This window comes from Crocodylus siamensis, chromosome 3, assembly GCF_052110815.1.
Source record: "Crocodylus siamensis isolate JL-2025a chromosome 3, ASM5211081v1, whole genome shotgun sequence".
Taxonomy (NCBI): domain Eukaryota; kingdom Metazoa; phylum Chordata; order Crocodylia; family Crocodylidae; genus Crocodylus; species Crocodylus siamensis.
The window spans coordinates 239,251,362-239,272,079 of NC_143397.1; the positions used below are offsets into that span (position 1 = coordinate 239,251,362).

At 42.4% G+C, this 20,718-nt stretch overlaps 1 protein-coding gene across 1 annotated transcript in view; it reads right to left on the minus strand.

The window, feature by feature from the left end:
* Window positions 1-4,805: 4,805 nt before the first annotated feature.
* Window positions 4,806-20,718, minus strand: part of HAS2 (hyaluronan synthase 2) — a 28,623-nt gene continuing 12,710 nt past the window's right edge. Inside the window, exons 2-4 of the mRNA XM_090040574.1 lie at window positions 17,160-17,786; window positions 11,587-11,688; window positions 4,806-7,682 (exon numbers count right to left, since the gene is read on the minus strand). Coding sequence (XP_089896700.1) covers window positions 6,753-7,682; window positions 11,587-11,688; window positions 17,160-17,786 — 1,659 coding nt within the window. The 3' untranslated portion in view covers window positions 4,806-6,752. The remainder of the gene's footprint in view (window positions 7,683-11,586; window positions 11,689-17,159; window positions 17,787-20,718) is intronic.

The following is a 20,718-nucleotide window of genomic DNA, read 5'->3' on the forward strand; positions in this document are numbered from 1 at the left end:
TGGCATCAAAGTAACTAGGATGCTACATGCAGGGATCCATTTGCATAGGACCAAGAGTCACAACTGGAAGTTTTTCCTCAGTGGGGTTTTAAAAAAAATACTGTGAGAGAAAATTTAATTTTGCTATCAGCAAAGCTGCCTATTTTCACCCCAATCTCAGCAATACAGGATCTTCTCAACTGCTTGGCTCAAATCTTTGTCCTCCACCCTTCTTTTGTTTCTTGCTAGGAATAAAAGGCAGAAATTACAAAATACTGACTCACAAGAGCTTATGCACTGAGACATTTTTGGCAGTAAATGTCTGCCCCCCCCCCTTTCCTCCTCTGTTAGAAAATTATGCTACGTAATCCTTTTTCTTCTGAAAGAAGTCTGATTTAGGACCAGAGCAAAGCACTTTAGCAATACAAAACAAGAGGGCTTCTTCAACAATATTACCACTGTGGCTCCCTAAGCTCAGGGGCAGGTAAAATATGGCTGAATCAAGCCCACCAGGCAATTTTATCTGGGCTGCAGGCAGGTGCCTACCAATTCACTGTATCCGGCCTGGCCCTGGGCTGCCCCTGATGTGCTCAAATAGGGCTGAACCCTGCTCACTCCTTGTGGCACAGCACATACTGCGCTCCCACCCTTGCCCATGGGACAGCCCTGACCCTGGCCCTGAAGATAGGGAAGTGGTGGCAGCAGGCAGGGGAAGGACAGCAGTGGGGGAAAGGTGGTGGAGGGAGAGTGGCAGTGGGCAGGCAAGGAGTGGCAGTGGGTGGGGGAGGGTACAAAGGAAGGGCGGCAGCAGGTAGGGGAAGGGTGGCAGCGGCAGTAAGCAAGTGGAGGGGTGTGTAGGGTGCAGTGGGCAAGAGCATGGGGCCTGTGCTGGTGCCCCAGGGATGGGGCTTGCAGGGGCCCAGGGTGGGGTGGCAGGAACCCAGGCCAGCAGGGGCATGGGGTCCCCCCAGCTCCATTGCTTAGGGCTCCCGAGGGTCATATGCAGTTCCTGGAGTCTCTGTCCAAGCTGTGTGCCTCCGTGGGGTGACCCGTGCGATGGAGCTGGATCACTGTCATGCATAGGTCATGGGGAATGGAGGGGTGCTCCATGCTATGGAGTCAGGCCAGCTCCACCCCTCTCCCTGCCACCCCAGCCAAGCCCATGACCGGTACCACTGGCTTCATCGTGTGATGCTCCACCTGACAGCGTGGGGCTCAGGCATGTGAGTCCTGCACAATGGAGCTGGCAGCCCAGCCACATGTAGTCCTGGGGCTTGCTGGGACCGCACACCACCTGGGGGCTCTGCCTGCTGATGCCGTTGGTGGGCAGGGGCCGTGCACAATGGCGGGGCATGTTTGTAGGGGGCATCCCACACAGCGTGTTTGTTGGGGGGGTTCCACTATACACACACACCCCCAAACACCACCATATATGTTCGATTAATAATAATTTGTTGTTTTTTTCTAGTTCCAAGATGGCAAACCCCCTTGCCAAAGGAGTAATTCTGATGGCAAAGGTCAGGGTTTACAGGTGGGGCTTCTGGTTCCAAGATAGTGACCAGGGAATGGGACACCTATCAAAGGGTGGGGCTACCCTTGTGACCCTCAACAGCTCACCAAAAGTCATTAAGCAACCCTCCGGCTGAAATAATTGGCCACCCCTGCCTCAGGTAATTCTCTCCACCTGGTACTTGTAGATGCTTATTATGAAAGCAAATCAATTCAGTTCTAGAAATGGATTAAAATTGGAGATAAGTCCAGATAAGATTTTTTTATATTATTTGTAGGTAGGGATTATATTTTTAAGATTATCATCATTCTATACAGGCTTCTCACAATAGAGTTGGTTAAAAGATGTCAATTTTTACAATATTTTATGTATTTTTTTCTGGTTATTTTCATTTAATTGAAATTTCCAATGAAAAATACGTTGGCTCTTTTATGAAAAATAGGGTGAGTTTAAAAATGTGTGTGTGTGTGTGTGTGAGAGAGAGAGAGAGAGATTACCAATTTTGTTTTGAACTGAAAAAAGGGTTTTTTTAAAGAAAACAATTCATTTTGATCCAAGAAAAAAAAATGTTGCTGCGCTGCAAATTTAAATCTTCCAAGACTATTTAGATGTACAGTTACTTTTTGATTAAAACATATTTGTCAATAGAAATCTTGCTTGAACTGGATAATTATTCACTAAATTGATCCTGGTAGCCTTCCTGGTATTGATGCGGAAACTGATCAACAGAGAGGTTACTGCTCTGATTTGCAGAGGACTTTTTGCAAAGTACAAGTATGCAAGATCACATAAGAAATCTGGACAGGATTCCCTCGCTCTATGCTAAACACACGTTCTTGGAAAACATCCCATAACTTGAATTTGAGTAAAGGGAACCCACTTTACAATGTAACAAATAGGGGTACATTCCAATACCTCAGCTGTACTGACCCCCATTTCTACCACTTTTACAAGACAATTTTGGTACTTACCACCAGTTTACAGTGCAAACAAGCACAGGGTGGTGGTGAATGTTACCATAATGGGGATGGCAACTACAGGAACATGTGTTGCAGACTACGAGTGTAAACCACAGATCCACACAGGAGACTATATTTCTGTGCACAGCACTCCCACAATGCACTGCACATAGCAGCTGACTGCGGGCTTCCACCATACCTATCACATAAGAGTGAATTTACCTTGCATATAATGATTTTTTGGTATAAAAAGGGCCATCTCATAAGATCAAATTCACATATACAGAACCTGCATACAGCGAGGAAAACCCATAGTAAATTTGGGAACAGATTATTTCCATGATGGGTAATAATCCATATACAAAAATAGACTGAGTGTCCCTGCTCCACGGAAGTATCCTCTTTATAATCTGTTTGCACAGTGCTTAATACTAATCCCTAGCTCTTTTATCGGAGGTATTTTCTCCATGAATCTCAAAGTATTTTACAAAGAAGGAAAACATTGATTCTTCCTGTTCTGTACATGGGGAAGCTGGGGATCAGGCAGGTGAACAGGCTCAAGCAGCAGATCCCATGACAAATTCAGGACTAGGAATCAGTTCTCCCAATTCCTGGTAAATTGCTCCAGATCACTACACCACACTTCCTATTGGCTGGGGACAAATTACACTTAAACTGGTATTAAGTGACAGGAAACTGGTTCAATTCTGTAACAAAACAGAAGTTTGGTGCACACAAACTGCTTTTAAAAATGGCCCAAACCAGTTTAAGATAAACCTATATGGATGTAATATCAGAGTTAACTGATTTAGGTTAAATCAGTTTATTGAACCTCTATCCCAGATGCTCTCCAGATGCAAGTTAACGCAAAAGCATCCCTCAGCATCCCAGAATGCTTTGCATATGCCTCACGAACAACCCTTTGCAGGGTGGTTGAGCTAGTCTTGGCTCAAGCTATCTGCCCCAGCTGGGCAGGGGGATGTGCTCTAGTGCCCCCCGGCTAATGTCCTGGACCACTGCAGGCCGCTGGCTGCATTTACAGAATGAGAAGTGAATGCCTGTTCATTTATTGCTTCAATCTATGTAATTTATATTAATCTATAAAGACTGAATCAATTCAGCCTCAGGCTTTTGACAATCTATATTTAGTCATTGTACTTAGGAATCCAACCCACTAACAGTACCTCTTTGTGTTATCACCATGAGGACTGATTCCCCTTCCTAGTGCTAGGGCCTGACATGTAAAAAGCCTGATCCTGAATTGATTCAATCTTTGCAGATTCAATCTTGGTCTAACCTGCCTAGGCTGAATCAATTTGTAACCATACAGACATCCCCTCTAAACTGAAAAAATGTGGGCAAATGCCCACAGTGACTCAAGCTAGAATCTGGGGGCACTAGAGCAGCCCTCCTTCCCTTCCATAGTGCTGAGCTGAGGGGAGGCATGGCCAGGCCCCAGCAGGATGCTCTAATTAGGGAGCCCCCCACCACTTTGCTGGTCAGCAAGGGAGCCATCAGGGATTTAGTTACACAGCAGGGAGCATTTATCACCTCATCAGCAAAATAAAAGGATCTGTCATTAGTTCAAGACCTTCTTTAAAAACTTGTTCCAAAGAAGGAATGGAGGGAACAATACCAGATACCTGTTGATTAGCTCCAAAAAGCCCTAAGTGGCACTGTCCTGTCTGCCTTGTCTATCACAGAGTGAACTGTGGTATGCTAACTAATGTGAGGTGTCTGTGTAATGCAGAAGTGAGGGGGGGAAATCCCTGCTTCAGCCAGGGAGTGGTGGGGGGCGGGGGCGGACAGGAGGAAGCCAGACAGATGCCCTGTACTTGCAGTCTCTGCCAGAGCTGCAGTCCAGGAACAGAGAGAAAGGGCCAGGCCTGCTGGGTTGGAGCAGAGATCAGAGTCTCACCCAGGGTTGCCAAGCAACTGGGATGCTAGAAGATTCTGATTTAACTTAAACTAGGAAGGGGTCTAGGACAGACATTGCATAAACAGGTTTGACCCAGTTCAGTTAAGTCTGATCCTACATTCAACTAGGTTTATCTCAAACTGGTTTCAGCTATTTTCAAACCAGTTTATCTGCACTGAACTTCTGTTCTGTTACAGGTTTCAACCAGTTTCTGATCACTTAAACTGGTTTATGTGTAATGTGTCTCCCTAGCCTAGTTGTTTAACCACAAGCCAGTCTTTTTTGCCTGCTAGGTAGAAAGTTAATCAGATATGCAAGGACTGCTAAATTTCAGATTGCAAAATTTCAATGTACAGTATGTGGCTGTAATGTTGGGGACTACTAGGGTTTATCTGTAGAAGTGATGACCAAAAACCACATGAATTAGTCATAATCTTATCAAAAATATTTTATTTATGAAAGTAAAAATTATACTATACAACCTATACTGAAAGTACATTGAATGAATTGCTAGAATAAATACAGGCAATTAATTCAATCTTTTATAGAATGAAAAGATTTATTTGACATTTGAATGTTACCCAAGCTTTAACTTACAACATAAATAGTAAAAGGCAAAGTCAAGTTTCTTTTTAATGTTTCTCTTACTTATTTTTAATACTGTTCTATTTTGTAACCAATGAGTATCAACTCTCCAATCATTACCATAGTATTAGTATGACTTTCAAGCAACCATGTACCTCAAGATAATCAGACAAGTAAGGTAGGTGTGTGCAGTTCATTCTACAGCAGAAAAATATTCTAAGGAAGCTGAAAATGCTTCTAGGTTGTTAAAATATCACATGCTGATTTCTGCTTTACCACAGTGCTTTTTATACCAGAATCCAAAAGGGCATATATTTGTATGGAGCTGATGTTTTATCATTTTCCTTTATAAAAGTGTATTAAGGCTGAATGCCACATTCCTTTGGCTGGTTAAGGACGGCAAAATTTGGTCCTGAACATCACTTTGCAAAACCAGGGTCTAAAATTGAATGTTTAGGCAGCAGATACCAAGGAAGTGGTAGATTCCCATTACTTGACACAATTCAAGACTGGATACTTTTCTGGAAGATAGATACTCTAGTCAAACCCGCATTATGGGATTCAGTATAGAGGTAAGGGGTGACATTTTATGGCATTTGTTATACGGGAGGTCAGATTACAGGAACATCAATTGGAAGCTCTGTTTTAGGCACCCATATTTTGAAAATGTTGACCCTTTCTTTATGTCAATGAAATTTTGTTTTGCTTCTCTGCCACATGTACGCGATCTTCCTGATTCTAAGAGTTGCAGGGCATTGACAACATTCATTAAAGTCAATAGGAGTTTTGACTACTCTGCATTCCCAGGATCAGAAGCTTTTGGTCCAAATCCTGTCCCCATCAAAAATGCATGCCATTGACTTCAATGGCATGAGGACCAGGCTTATTGTATACTGAATGCCAGGACTGTACTGTTCTTACAATGTTCTCCAAAAAAAATTGCACTTATCTACCCCTTTGGCCTTTTTGTGCACACAAATATGTTTGTATTAGAAAACTGTCAATGATGTTGGTCTTTTCTAATAAAATTAAGTCAAAAGTTCAAAAAGCACATTTTAAATATTTTTCACAGAAGTAACCATTCATCGTAAAAAAGGTAGAGAGACATTTTATTCTTTCTCATGTGACTAATATCAGATCAACATAAATTTTCACATTGTGGGCAGTTCTTAGGAAAAGTACGAATTCTTCCAAAACCTACATAAAGAAGATAGAAAACAAAATGCTGGGGAGGCATTGTTTTTGGCAGACACAGAAAATATAAAATATGCAATTAAAAAAAAAAGTTGGCTTAAAAAATACACACACAATAATATAAAAATACAGCTCATTCAATAGCCTCTTAAAATTTACCTTTGGCATTACATTTGGCAGCCTAACACAAAAGACCCTTCCTATAAAATAAAACTATTACAAAAAGTAGTTCATAAATTAGGTTGCAAGGGGTTATAAGATCCTTTGCTTAAGTCACCAAACTCCTTTCCTTTCTGTCCCACATAAGCATGACCAGTGAGGTATATATAGAACATAACACTGTCAGGCATATGCACAATAGAAAAAGTGCATAAACAAAGAAGTCATCTCATTTTCTTGCAAACAGGTTGAATCTGTGGTTTTGTTTTTCTTTAAAAAAAATCACTTTTTTTTGCTTTGGCAGGATGAAAATGAACCATAGGAACATAAATGTTCCAGTCCCAGCAGCAGTGATCCATTTCCCTTGGCAACATTAATTCGATGCCACAAATACTGTAAGGTCATTTGGGTTACTTAAAAAATTTCTGAGTGACGTTCCACAGCAACATCATACATCAAGCACCATGTCATAGTGTTGTTCTTTCTTCCGCCTGCCGCATTTGTTGATCAGAACCAAATACAAAGTCAAAAGAAAAACCCAGTAACATGCATAGGCTATTGTGCCAATGATGAGGACTCTCTGTGTTGACTCAGAAAATGGCTTTTTTGATTCCTTGTATATAGTGAAAATCACACCACCTAGGAGGATTGTAAACCAAACAGACACCGGAATGAGTCCTATGAAGTTGACTACAATGGTTTTTCTTCCTGATGTGCCCCACCCTGCTTTATTTATTGTGGCTATTGCAAACATCTTCGCTGGAAGTAAACTTGACATGTACAACACTGAGTAGAGTGACATGAACACCATGACAATGTTCCCCCTTAGGCAGCTGGCAAAAGAAGACTTTACTAGGCCCACAAACTGAACTATTAACAAGAAAAGGAGAATGTTCCAGATTTTCCCCCGGTAGAAAAGCTGAATGACTGTGGCAATGAGGAAGAAAGGAAAGAATCCAGTGATTACAGCCTCGTAAGTCATCCACAAATGATGCTTGTGGAACCACATTGCATTATACAGCCACTCTCTGAAGTATGATTTACTCCAACGGGTCTGCTGATTCAACCACCTTAGATATTCTATAGGTGTTTCAGTAAGGCACTTGGATCTAGCTGTGTACTTTGTTGCATAGCCCAGACTCAGCACCCGGTTAGTTAGATGTCTATCATCTCCAAAGCTGCATTGGGAGCCCATAAATTCTTGATTGTACCAATCTTCCACAAATTCGTGGAGCAAGGAGTTCCTGTACATTCCCAAAGGTCCACTGATGCATTGTACACAGCCAAAATAGGACTGGCAGGCTCTTTCTATATTAAATGCCATCCAATATCTCACACTGCTGAGGAAGCTGATCCAGGAATCATATTTGTTCAAAATCTGCAAGTACATAAAACATTTAAAATTAGTTCCATTGGATTAAATTATATATAATATATATTCATAAATAGTATGTTTTAGCCAAAATATAGGACAGCAAATTCTGAGGAGAGATTTCCTCTCTTACAGCTAATAAAGAGCCTCAAGTATTATCAGTAAAACAGGCAGGTTTGGACAGACAGTTCCTACCAAGCTGAATGAGCTGTTCCATGAGCCAGGCTTCCCCACTGACTCTCTACTTGTGCTACCAAAGTCATGCCTCTTCAGAAGAGCACTGCTGGGAAGCTCAATACTACAGTGGCTTTTGTGCTATCAGTACTTGTTCCCCCCCTGCCTCAAACAACAGTTCTTTCCCTCACTTCATAATTTTTTATTTTTTTTTTTACTGATCATCTTCTTCCAGCCCCATTAATCAAGCCTTTCTCTCTTTCTTTCTCCCTATTGCTGCTTAAGGAATCCAGTAGACTTCTGGGATCAGATGGCTGCTGCATTCAGTTTTTGCTAACTATAGCAGAGCAGAGGGTCTGTCAAGGTGTTAAATATAGTTTTTGGATTCTCTCTCCCCGGTTCAGGAATAGTTTGAAGCAACAATGGAGGTTTAAGTGCTTGTTTATACCAACTCTGCACATCCACAGATTCTCCCTGTGTCAGGGTTGTCCCCTGAGGAAAGTTATGTGCAAGACTCTTCTCCCTCCATGGTACCTTAACAGCACACAGGAAGTGGAACAGACACTATCTGAACCTTAGTTCTCACTGGGTGTGTCTATATGTGCAAATAATCTTGAGCAGTTTACTTGAGTAAACTACTCAAGAGTAAAATCTTCCAGACATGTGTCTACACATGCAGAGATGCAGCAGCAGATTTGCTGCTCCTAGCAGCAGACTTCTTCTGTTCCCTGTAGCCTACAATGGTCCCTGCAGCAGCCAGGAGGAGCTATAGACTCCTGCTGGATGCTAACCCAGGGGCAAGGAAGCTCCTGGTTGGGGCTGGGACATTGCTCCCTACCCCCAGGAGCTGCCTGCTTCCAGGGTGGGCTCCATCAAGTGAGGATAATGGCCCCCTGCCCTGGCAGCGGGGAGCTCCCAGCCCCCACTCTGCAATGTGTACCACAGGGAGATCCTTCTCTCCCAGCCCGACCCCTTGACTAGGAGATCTTTTTTCCCAGTACCAGCTTCAGGGGTTGGGATCTCCCAGTGATCATGGAGCGGGGGCTGGGAGGTCCTTGCTGCCAGAGCAGAGGGACATTGCCCTCACTTGGGCTTCAGTGGTAGAGCCTGCCCCGGCAGCAGGCAGTGCCCGGGGGCAGAGAGCAATCTCTCGTCCTCTGCTGCCCAGCTAACCAGGAGCATATATGCTCCCGGTCAAGTGTCTACACATGCAAATAGCAAATTTACTCAAGATTACTTACTGTGCAGTAGTGCATTTGCAGGTAGCAAATGTACTCATGATTGGAGCCAATTACTGCACAGTAAACATCTGCACATGTAGACGTGGACAGTTACTGCACAGTAATTAGCTCTACTGTGCAGTAAAGTGTCTCATGTAGATGCACCCACTGGCCATGTCTACATGTGCAATTAATGCAACGTAATAAACTCTAGAGTTTACTGCTGCTTGAACGTGCACCTGGGAGTGGAGCACATTGAGCTGGGTCAGAGCAGCCCGGGCTGGCAAGTCAGGGGAGTCATCCTGCCAGTGCAGGGAATGCTCCCCCTGGCTCAAAGTGCTGCAGAAAGGCTGCCTGGGCCATGAGGATGATTTATCATGGGGCTGGCTGTCAGCACCCTTGTGCCCTAGCCAGCTGGGGCAGCATCTACATGTGCACTGCTGCAGAGTTGTTTACTCCACAGCAGGATTGTATTTGCAAGTACTATCCTGCTGTGAAGTAAATTAGTTTACTTCAGCCTAATAGGGGCCTCATGTATAGACGCTGGAGATGTGTAATGTGCAGCTTAATAGTCTATTGTGCAGTAAACATCTTGTACAGATGTGCCCACTCTCTGCTGAATTGTATCCAGTCACTTTGGCAGGCTCAGATCTCCAAAGTGTAAACATCTTCTTTTCATTTCTATTTACTGCTAGAAAGTAGCAGGGGTGGGAACTTCTATAATCAGATTTTGGAAGTGCTCATCGCACCTCAAACTTATTTTGCAGGAGATTCCTTGGCAGAGCATAGGAGAGAGAAGCACCCCCCAGCAGAGTCCTCATTATCCTATTTTCTTTCAGGAAAGCCATATTGGAGAGCCTGAGGAAGAATTGGGGATGATTCAAAGAAGGCAATGATGATGACTGGGGTTCTGGAAAGCAAATCACGTGGGGTGAGGTTGAAAGAGCAGGGAATGTTTAGTTTGGAGAAAAGAGATTTTAAGGAGTAACATGATAACATTTTCTAATCATTGTAAGATTGACTTAAAATGGATAGTGAACAAATCTTTCTTTAGCCACTGAAGGTAGGTAGGAAGATTTGGGTTATTAGACATCTGGAAAGAAAAATGAAATATCCAAGCATCTAGATATTGGAACAGGCTGCCTAAGGAGACCACAAAATCCTTCCTTGCTTGCAGAAGTCATCACTAGAGGTTTTTAAGAGGATTCTGGATAAACCACCCCTGACACATGCCTTGGTACAATAAAACCTGCCTGCTGGGGTTTGAACCAGTTGACCTTTGAGATCTCTCTAGCTTTATAGTTCTATGATTTTGCAGAAACTTTCCTTTCTACAGAACCTTTGACCATTCACCTCCCTATCTGACTCACACCGTCTTCCATCTCCTCTGCTCACATATGTAGAGCAAAACGCAGTGCCTGGCTTGTGCTGTTCAGACTGCAAGAGCTGGGACACTGGAGAGCAGCTCACATAGGGAGGCAGTTGTTAGCTGTTTGGCTACTGGCCAACCTAGCTGGCTGTTTCGTTTTTTACTCCATGGTAAAAGTCTACTAAAGTAGAAGGGATAAAACTTATACCAATACAAAAGATGCATTTATCTTCATGATTTTTGCAACAGACGTGATTGTTCTGAACGAGAGAAACACCTCTCTGGTGCAATTACAAAGCAAATGCACTACTTAAAATCTGAAGAGAGAGGGAAAATCTACACCGTGTCCCTGGCACTCACTGGAAGGGGTGTTCTTAGGAATGCCCCACCTACCCACTCCTGTCTCCATGAGTCCAAACCCAGAAATGCAGCAACAAAGCTACTCTACAAGGCTACTTTCAAGCACTCCAGAGATGTTAAAAATAGCCCCACTGGTGTCTTTGGAACAGCTTCACAGCTACATTCCCACAATTGCCTCCTGAGAAAGGAAGCGGGTGGGTGGGTGGGGTGTGCTCGGGGGTGCCCCTCCCTGAAGACTCTTGGGACATAAAATAGAGTACCTACACTAACTAAACTGAAATTCCCTTCAGTGATTTTCCCATCTGACAGAATTGCCAAAAGAAACAAATAGTGTATAAGGACTATGCAGTATATTGGATTTTAAAGGATCTTTTGGTTTTAACGGTCTTTAACAGGATGGGTCAGCAGTCTGAGCCTTACTTTGGGACTCAAAGAACATTGGTTCAATTCCTTCTCCCTCTCCTCACAGACTTCCTACGTTAACTCAGGTTCACAGCCCTTATTTAAGTGCCTAACACCAAAATAGCATCTGAATCTAGGTTCCCCACCTGTAAATGGGAATAATACCCTTACCCTATCTTGTATGGGTGTTATGAGACTTAACTACAGCACAGAGCTGCCCAGATCCTATAGTAGTGGCTGTCATAAAAGGTTTACATAAAGCAGCAGGATTCATGAACACTGCCAAAGAATGACCAGTGCTAGTCATTCAAATGCAAGGAAACATTTGTTGTAATGATATTTACTGCTAGCGCCTCTTAATTAATCTGAAGGTCACCGTATTCACCTGCACGTCACCGCCGACTCCTCCAACCATTGGATCTTCCTCTAAAACTTTCACCATTTCCACCGAGGATGCTGGATCAAGCATTGTGTCTGAATCACAAACCTGTAAGTAATGCAACACAGGGAACAAATGAGAAAAGAATGATTTTAGCAACTCGATGTACATAGAATGGCGAATGCAATTCAATGCCCGTTTGGATTTTGTTTTGTTACTTCATTTAAAAGGCCACTTGTAGCAGGCAACTGGGCGTAGCACTGAATGAAACAACTTTCATCAGTGGTCTCTTCACAAAGAACCTTCTATTTTCTATATCAGCTGTATTTATTTTATTGGCACAACAGATTTGCTTATTTGGACAAGAATTGTGTTCACTTAGATGAGCACTAAGAATCTTTGACAGAAGACCACAACTTTTGTGGGTATCCTGCTGACATCGGTAAACTAACTGGATGTGATGTGGTGATGTCTGCCACATTCATGAGGAAGAATCGGTGAGGAGTTAACCTATGGATGCTTGTAAAAAAAGCAGAAGAAACTTTTATTTTTGCTTACAGAAGGGTTTAGCAATTCATAAAAGACACATATTTTGATACCAGAACAAATCAATTTTCAACTTTGGTGACGTGGTATATTAGTAGTAGTGCAGAGATTTGATATTCGATATATACCTTTCATTTTCGCGAATGTTAGTATAAAGAATGGAAGTGAGGCCAGAGGCAGTGGGTCATGCAGCGTAGCACGCTGAGATAGTGGTGCAGAAAGAGATGACATACTCAGGCATTCAATCCATGTGAAATTTTCCTCCGAAGCCGTACAAAACCAATTAACTAAACACTGTATGCGTTAGGACAGGTTATATCCTTTGAGAGTAGGAGGAGCATGCAGACAGGCTGGTTAATCTGAAGTGCAGTTGTATTCTGAGACTGAGGCCCTGGACTGCAGCCTGTCTAAAATAATCTGGCATCTCTCTCATTTGCTTGGTGTTAAATTCTCCCATCCTACTGTCCTGTTAATCTGTAGCCCAGTTTATCTTCAGATTTGAGACATTTTCTGCAGCCTTTAGGTAAGTGGAATTGCATTGTAGTAGAAACCCTCCTTCGACTAGGTGGGGCCTCAGCAGTGTAACATCTAAACAACTAGGGATGAGCAGAGTATCCATTAAATTCCAGTGATACTTCTGTATAGGCATCCTAGTCTTTGGGTCCAGGAACACAACTATTATCCTTTTAACCACTCTGACTACTTATTTGAAGCATCCACAATCAGTTGTAGGATAAAGATATGAGGGCACGAATGAGTACAGAGTAAAGCTGTTAGACTGGGAGCTAAAAAGAAGGCTTTTGGACAGGATTCAAGCAAGGAAGCTACCCTCACTAAATTAGCTGCATAGTTTGGGACAAGGCTTAAATGCTGTCAAGGCAAGTCCTTTGCAGGTAAATAGTGTTTATTACATAGAGGGATAGAAGGGAGGGGAGGAGAGAAAGAGTGCTAAAGGGAGCTTCCCAGTCAAAATAAATACAGACTGGAAGGTGCTAAGCACCCCTGGATCCCATTTATTTCAAGCATTTAACACCTTATAGGACCCAAGGTTAGTACTGGAATTCTCTTCCTTGTCTACCAGCCTGGATCAGTGCCTCCCTTGTATCACCTGACCATGTTCATGTAATAAATAGGAGCAAGAAATGGACTGGTCCAATATATCCTGGTAATCAGCAGGTTGTATTTTCATGTGAGGATATGAGTGACATCAAAATACTTCCACAGCATCACAGAATATTACAAAAATGACACCCAGATTCTTTAAATACAAATGCAGCTGCATGAGGGTTGAAGTTACAGCAGATGTGTCTACATGCATGACTAACTTATTGATTCTGTTTGGCAATACAGAAGGGACATAGCTACATTTTAGGGGCTGTAAGGCCACTATCTCAAAAATTACTAGTGATTGTGTATGGCTCATTTTTGGGGTGCCTGCTGTGATCTTAAAGCGGGGAGGGTCTGATCTTCAGAGAATTAATCTCAACATTTTCTGAAAATCTGTTTCATTCTAAAGTATCACCCATTGGGCACTTGTAAAAAAAAGTCACTTAGAATCACTAGCCATTTTGGAAATGTTTTGGCCCGCAATTGCAAAATAGACCTTGCTTTGACTGTATTGTGGGTACACCCATATCGACCCTGATCCACTGAGACACAACTACATTTACAGTGTATATGTGACCTTAGTTCAGAGGTCACATTTTTAAGGGTTAGCCACCAAGGCAATTCCCTGGGATCAAAGGTCAAGGAGGTGCCATGAGGCAAAGTTAATACAGTGTGTGGGTAGAGAAGGGAGGGGTCCATACCATAACCTTTGTCCAGAGATCTCCTCTGTCTAATGCAAGGCCTGCCTTAGCTGCCTGCATCAGTCTTTAATAGACTTTGGTGTCTGATTTACAGTAGCCTTAGTTTCTGGGACAAAGGACACATGGGCTAGGGACAGAAGTTACACATAAACCAGTTGAAGTGATCAGAAACTGGTTTAAGCCTGTAACAGAACAGCAGCTCAGTGCACATAAACCAGTTTCAAAAAGGCTAAAACTGGTTTAAGATAAACCTGGTTGAACGTAGTATCAGACTTTACTGATTTGAGTCAAACCAGTTTATGAAACTTCTGTCCCAGACCCCCTTCCTCATTCAAGTTAAAACAGAGTCCCCCAGCATCCCTGCATGCTTTCCAGCCCTGGGCTGGGCTGGGCTGGACTGTCTGCTCCAGCAGAGAGAGTTTGGGGGAAGGGGACTGGCAGGGACTGTCCCCCCTCCTCCCTGGCAAACCTTAGCTGTGGTCTGAGGGCAAGGAGTGGGGTTAAACCCCACTTCCCCTGAATACAGAGCTGCCCTGCCCTGCTAAACTTACTGAAAGTTACTGCTGGCTGCAACCGTGGACTACAAATCCCAGAGGCACCAGGAAGCAGGAAGAGGAAGTGATGAGCAACCCTTCAGAGCCCTGCTGTTGTGATCCTAGACTGCAAATCTCAGAGACCTTGGGGTCAGGAAGAAGAAGTGTGTCAGAGAGCTATGGTCTAGTGCCCCCTAGCTACTGGCCTGAATAACTGCAAGTAAGTGGCTGCATTTCCTGAATCAAAGGTAAATCTGTGTCCAGTTGTTTCTCAGTTTAATCTTTCCAGCTTAGACTAACCTGCAAAGATTGACTCAATTCAGCCTTGGGCTTCTGACTGTCTGCACTTAGCCTTGGGGGCCAAAGGAAATGCTTCAAAGACACTGTGAAGGCAAACTTTAAGAATCATGGCATTGACACCACAAATTGGGAAAAACTAGCCAGGGACTGGACTACATGGCAGCACCTTCTGAGAGAATGTACATCTTACTTTGAGAAAAACCATCTCACTCTGAGATGATAAAAATGACTGAAATGGAAGGAAAGAGAACAAGATTGAGAAATCTGTGGTCTGACCCTTCCTTTAACGACTGCCAGTTGTGTTTGCCTGAGAGTCTGCAGCTCTAGGACAGGCCACCTTAGCCATCAATGGACTCATCTACAACTCCAGCTTGACCTGTGGGAGTCATCATCCTCAACTGTGAGGGATCACTGCCACCACTGGGTTTCTGGGATATTCATCAGGCCTATGAGATGGTCAGGTGCCCCTCTTAGTCACAATTAGGTGTACACTAGACCTAACAAAGCTGTCAAAGCTGGAAGTATGTCTATGGAATGAAAGCACTGATGTTTTTTGGCTACCATTCCCTTAGCAGAAACACTTTTTAAAAAAGCTCTCCTAATCAGATACAAAGGATTGAGGAAAATAGAGGAGGTAGGATGGGTCTGACTTCTTGTTGCCTTGATGGTTCTGTAGCTATAGACATGTAAAATTAGTGCAAGTTGCTCTCAGATGACAGTAACAGTAATTTTACACTCACCTTGCACACTCATTATCTGATAAAAGGTGCAGGACAGTGGAGAATTGAATCCATAGTTTTTTGGAAGACACCAGTCTGAGTTTTCTAACAGGACAGGCAAGAGAGATTTAAAAAAAAAATCTCTGCCCTATTAATGAAATAAGAACTGATCATATCCTGATAAAAGACTTATTTCCTGCACTCTCCAGTAGTGGTGCTTGATTCTCCTGCCTTTGAAGACCCTTCTGTATTTATTCAGCCACCATGGTGACCTTTTTGCATAACCTTAGAAAGGGAATGTTCAAATCTTGCATGCTTCTATCAACTTATGATCAGCACTGGTAAAAGGGCACAGCTACATGAGACACTTTACTGAGTAGAAAACTAATTTGCTGTGCAGTAAATCTTCACTGTCTACACGTGCATGGCAACTATGGTATAGTAGACTAATTTACTGTGCTGCAGAATAGTCTTATCAGATACAAGTGGTATCCAGCAGCACAGTAAGTTACTGATCTTAAATGCACATGTAGAAGGTGATATCAGGATTAGTTTACTCCAGCTCAAATTGAGCAGAAGTATAGTCATTCACATTAATTGCATGTGTAAATGTGCCAAGGAAGACTGAGTGATTAGAATATGGAACCTCTGAGAGGCCAGGAGAGAAGCTCTGGCAGGAAGCAGACTGACCATCAAAAGAGGATCCTTAAAGACAAAGCTCAAGGCAGTTGACTTTGAGGTCCACAAGGATAAAGAGGGAGGACCTCTAAAAACCTGATAATGCTCTCAGCTTCTCAGAAACTGCAAATTGAGTTTAAAATCACTAGTGATCTTCAGTGTCCATACAAATGGCCTGATCCTACTAACATTATTTATGTAAGAAGCATTTTCTGACTGAAGTCAGTAGGCCTATTTCCAGGAGAAAGGAGTACTTCCATATGTAGGGGCTGCAAATCAGGGCCAAAACAGAGAAAAGACTTTTGCAGGATCCAGGACAGCTGGAAGGAAATCTGCCACTTTGGAAAGTAGGGAGAGTGGGCCCAGCTTAATTCATTCTTAAGTGAACAGAGTCATAAAGGCTCTAAGGGCCAAATTGTGGTGAGTGAGGTAATGCAGCTGTAGCCAATGAAGTGAATGCTCCTCCTGGCTGGATAATTTCTCTTTTAAGAACTTTACTTTGAACCCTCTACTGAATGGTCTTAAAAAGCTTAGAAGATGTAAAAATGTCTGGTTTTTTCCCCCTACTGAGTCTGTCTGTCCTTTGAGATAGTCCTCTAGAACCACCTAATAGATCATTACATGTTTGCACACAGGGCCTCTGAGCTTATCAGAGAATGAAAAATTACCTCTGATCTTGACTTACACTGGTAAAGCAGGCATCTGCTAAAGTAGTGCTTTTTAGAAATGGAGCCGTTTTGATAAGGGAATAGTGCTGTAAGCTTCAGAAAATCCCTCAGACTTCTCTAACAGCAGCACATGGATTTAGCATATTCACAGATAGTGTAGCCATTTTAAAAAGTTACAAAATATGCTTTCAACGGTCGTACTGTTTCCAAATAAGACTGAAAGAAGCACTGTTTTCATTGGGACTAGGATGGGCTACAGTGTATATAAAAGCCACTTTATTACAAGGCATGTTTGAATTGGCATTGCCCTTGTGCTTTCATACCTACCTGTACGTAATCCACACTTCTCCCGAGTGCTTTGAATGCTGTGTACATGACTTCTCTTTTTCCACCCCATTTCTGCATGATGCAAACGCTTTTGTTGGCGAGGACCAGCTGAGTTACATGTTGCATGCTCTCTTTATGCGATTCCTCAGTCTCACCTGGGCCTCTTTCATGAAAGTTATTCCTCCATATGTAGGTGGCAGAATTATCCCTGCCCATGATTTCACTAAAAATATCCATCATGTAAATATCATCTTCTGAATTCCCGTCAATGACCATGATAACTTTAATTCCAGGGTAGGTCAGCCTTTTTACTGAAAGTAAACATTTTCTTAAATAGTCAGGATCCTCTTGATAGGCAGCAATACAAAGGGCAACTGTTTTGTTCAACTTGATTGGAGTCTCTAGTGATCTTTTCATTTTCCTGTGTTCTAAAAAGGCAAACAGGCTTTGGATGATGAGATGGGATGCTAGAATAGCACCATAAAGTCCAAAAGAGAAATAGTAATTGTCTGTTTGGATAAACTGGTAGCCAACAATGTAAGCAGCTGTGATTCCAAGCAGGAGGGAGACCCCAAAGAGTGTGGTTCCAAGTATTCTCAGGATACATATAAACCTCTCACAATACATCTGCAACAGAATCAGAAAAGTAGTTAACGTGATTGTAATTTCCCCCTACAGGATATAATCTAGATGGTCTTGTGGCTAAGACACTGGACTGAGAGGACTCTACAAGGGTTCTTTCTGGCTTTTTCTGCCACAGCTTTACATCATCATCTTGGCCAGGTCACATCTTTATATTGCACTGTTCCCCTCTTGCAGAAAGGGATCCACATATTCCCCGATTTGACAGGGGTCTTATAAGTCTGTTAAACTTTCTATAGCCCTCTAACAGCCTCAGACAGGAGTACGTCTATGTGAAAGTCTAGGGCTGCTGGATGATATTCTAAGACTGATATGACATCATTGCTTCTGCTGTTTAGTTATGTTTGGAATAATTTTGAAAGGCCATTTTATATATATTTTTACGTGTATACTTTATGTTTAATGGAAAGATTGATGTGTGTTTTAAAAATCTTTCCAATATTATCCTAAGCATTTTATAAATACATCAGCTGGGTTAAATTTTGACCGCATTGAAATCAATGACAAAATTCCCACTGGCTTTCACTAGCGACAGATTTCACCTCCCGGTATTCAGAATGCCGTAGAGCTTCCAGTCGACTCTGACAACTTTTAACATTCTTCGATGTGTTGTCTCTGGAATTCCCTAAGCTAAATTCTGGTTTATGGAAAATCTGGCAATTACGGAGGTGATTCGGTATCGTGGTGATGAATGATGTGTGCAATAAAGGCAGGCAGATGGACAGATCAATTGTACAATATATTACTGGAGTTTTTTTAATTCACACTCAAATCAACCATTTACCAGCGCAGCTTTCCCATAATGATAGCAAAATTGTAGCCAGTGTTTTATATAAATTGAATAATTTTGCCCATTAGAGCCATAAAATGTGCAAGGTGTCCTTGAGCCCTGATTCCATAAATCATCTCAACACATTCCTAAATTCCAAGCACATGCATTGAATGTAATGGGATCGAAGATTGTGTTGAAGTGTTTAGCTGAATTAGGTCCTTCCTTTGAAAACCGTACAGGGTATTTGTATACTTTCCCTTTCCATTATTCATATTTTCCTTCCTGTTATCAGTCTGTGTGTATGCTGTATTTGTTACACCAGCTGTTGGCTACAGCTGAATTTGGAACAACACCCTCTTACCTCATCCCTCCAGACCTTCCTTTTAAAATGCTTGGAAAAATTTCTATTAAACTATTGCAACGCAGTTCTGGTTACTTATATTTCTTCCTAGAAAGCTATGACCTTTGGGGGAGGTGGGGGCGGGAAATTTTTCAATTTAAAACTGTAACAGAGTAACAGAGTTTTAAATTGAAAAGATGGTACTTTTAGCTTATGGCTGATGTGCTGCAAAATAGGAGGGGACATCTCTGAAACTTGCCATTTGGAGACTTAAGTAAAGCTCCAAGAGTTTGTTCAATATCTAAATCAAAATCTGGCAGGTGCTGTAGGCAGGCATTAGCCAATCTGTGACTACCTGTAAACTGACAGTGCCTACTCTGGCACTGTTGCAACAAAGCAAAAGACTCGCATTGTAGGCGTCGAGGGGAAATACAAGGAAAGCCTGATGCTGAGTGCTTTACACAATAAAATAAACACTGATTTCATCCAGATTCTCTGAAAAATCAGAATATGTTGTCCTCATGTTTATTCATCCCTAGTGTAAGCAGGCTCGTTATGTACTGAAATCAAGAGGTGCAATGCAGTCTTCAACCTGGGCTGAACGTTCCAGTAACGATGCCTTTTTACAGTATGTTTGTTTGCTTTGGGTCTATTACATCTGTCTTCTGGCCCGAGCCAGACTATTGCTATTAGTGAGTAGGGGCCAAATTCTGCTCACATTACTCATACACGTTATACCACCAAAATCAATAGACTGCTTGTATGGGGACAGTGAGTAAGGTTTGGACTTAGATTTGCAGCCGTTACATATAAACGTTATACTTTTCTCCCTATCAAACATTTCCACACAAAAGGGGGAGGAAAAAAATCAACATTCCTGTTCTTACAGCATAAATTCTTCCAAAAAAAATTACTGTAAGATCATGGATGATCCTGCCTTGAACACCAGGGTTGGAATAGATGACCATCTGAGGTCCCCTCTAGCAATAATTTCTACGATTCTGTGAATAAATGGATTACTGGACCTGACAAAAAATCACATTTTTAAATCTGAAGCAATCCATAGGGAAAAAGCATAAACTAAAGCATATTTGGACCTAGATTCCTGGCCTTATCTCTCTCTATAAAATTAAGTGTATGTCTGTACATTCACTTAACTTGAGAATGGCTGGTCCTATCTACTCCAAACCTTCCAGAAATCACCAAATACCACCCATGGAAAATTAGACGTGGGTTATTTTTCACCTGACCCTTTTGGGGGCTTCCACGGGCTGGGATTCCTTCACTTCTCGGTACCCGTCCGTTCAGAATTCAGTTCAACTGTCACTATTATACGTTTGCTTATAACTTGAGCATGGCTGGTCCTATCTTCTCCAAAAATCCTATCTTGCAAAAATCACTGAATGCCACCCAAGGAAAATTGTAGCTGGGTTATTTTTCCCTTGACCCTTTTGGGGGCTTCTAGTGACCGGGATTACTTCACTTCTTGGATAACAAACTGGTACCACTCCATTTCGGATGCAGGGAATTCAGTTCAGCTGTTCAACTGTCATTCTGATAAAATGAAGTGCACGTCTGTCTGTATGTTCACTTGTAACCTCGAGAATGGTGGGTCCTATCTACTTGAAACCTTCCAAAATCACTGAATACCACCCGAAAAAATTATCGGTGGGTTATTTTTTACCTGACCCTTTTTGAAGGCTTCCAGTGACTATTTAAGGGAACAATACTTTTCACACAAATGGTTTATATGTGGCTTGCTCCAGAGTTGGCAGGCAAAGAAAGCTGTATGTGCTGGTGCCAAC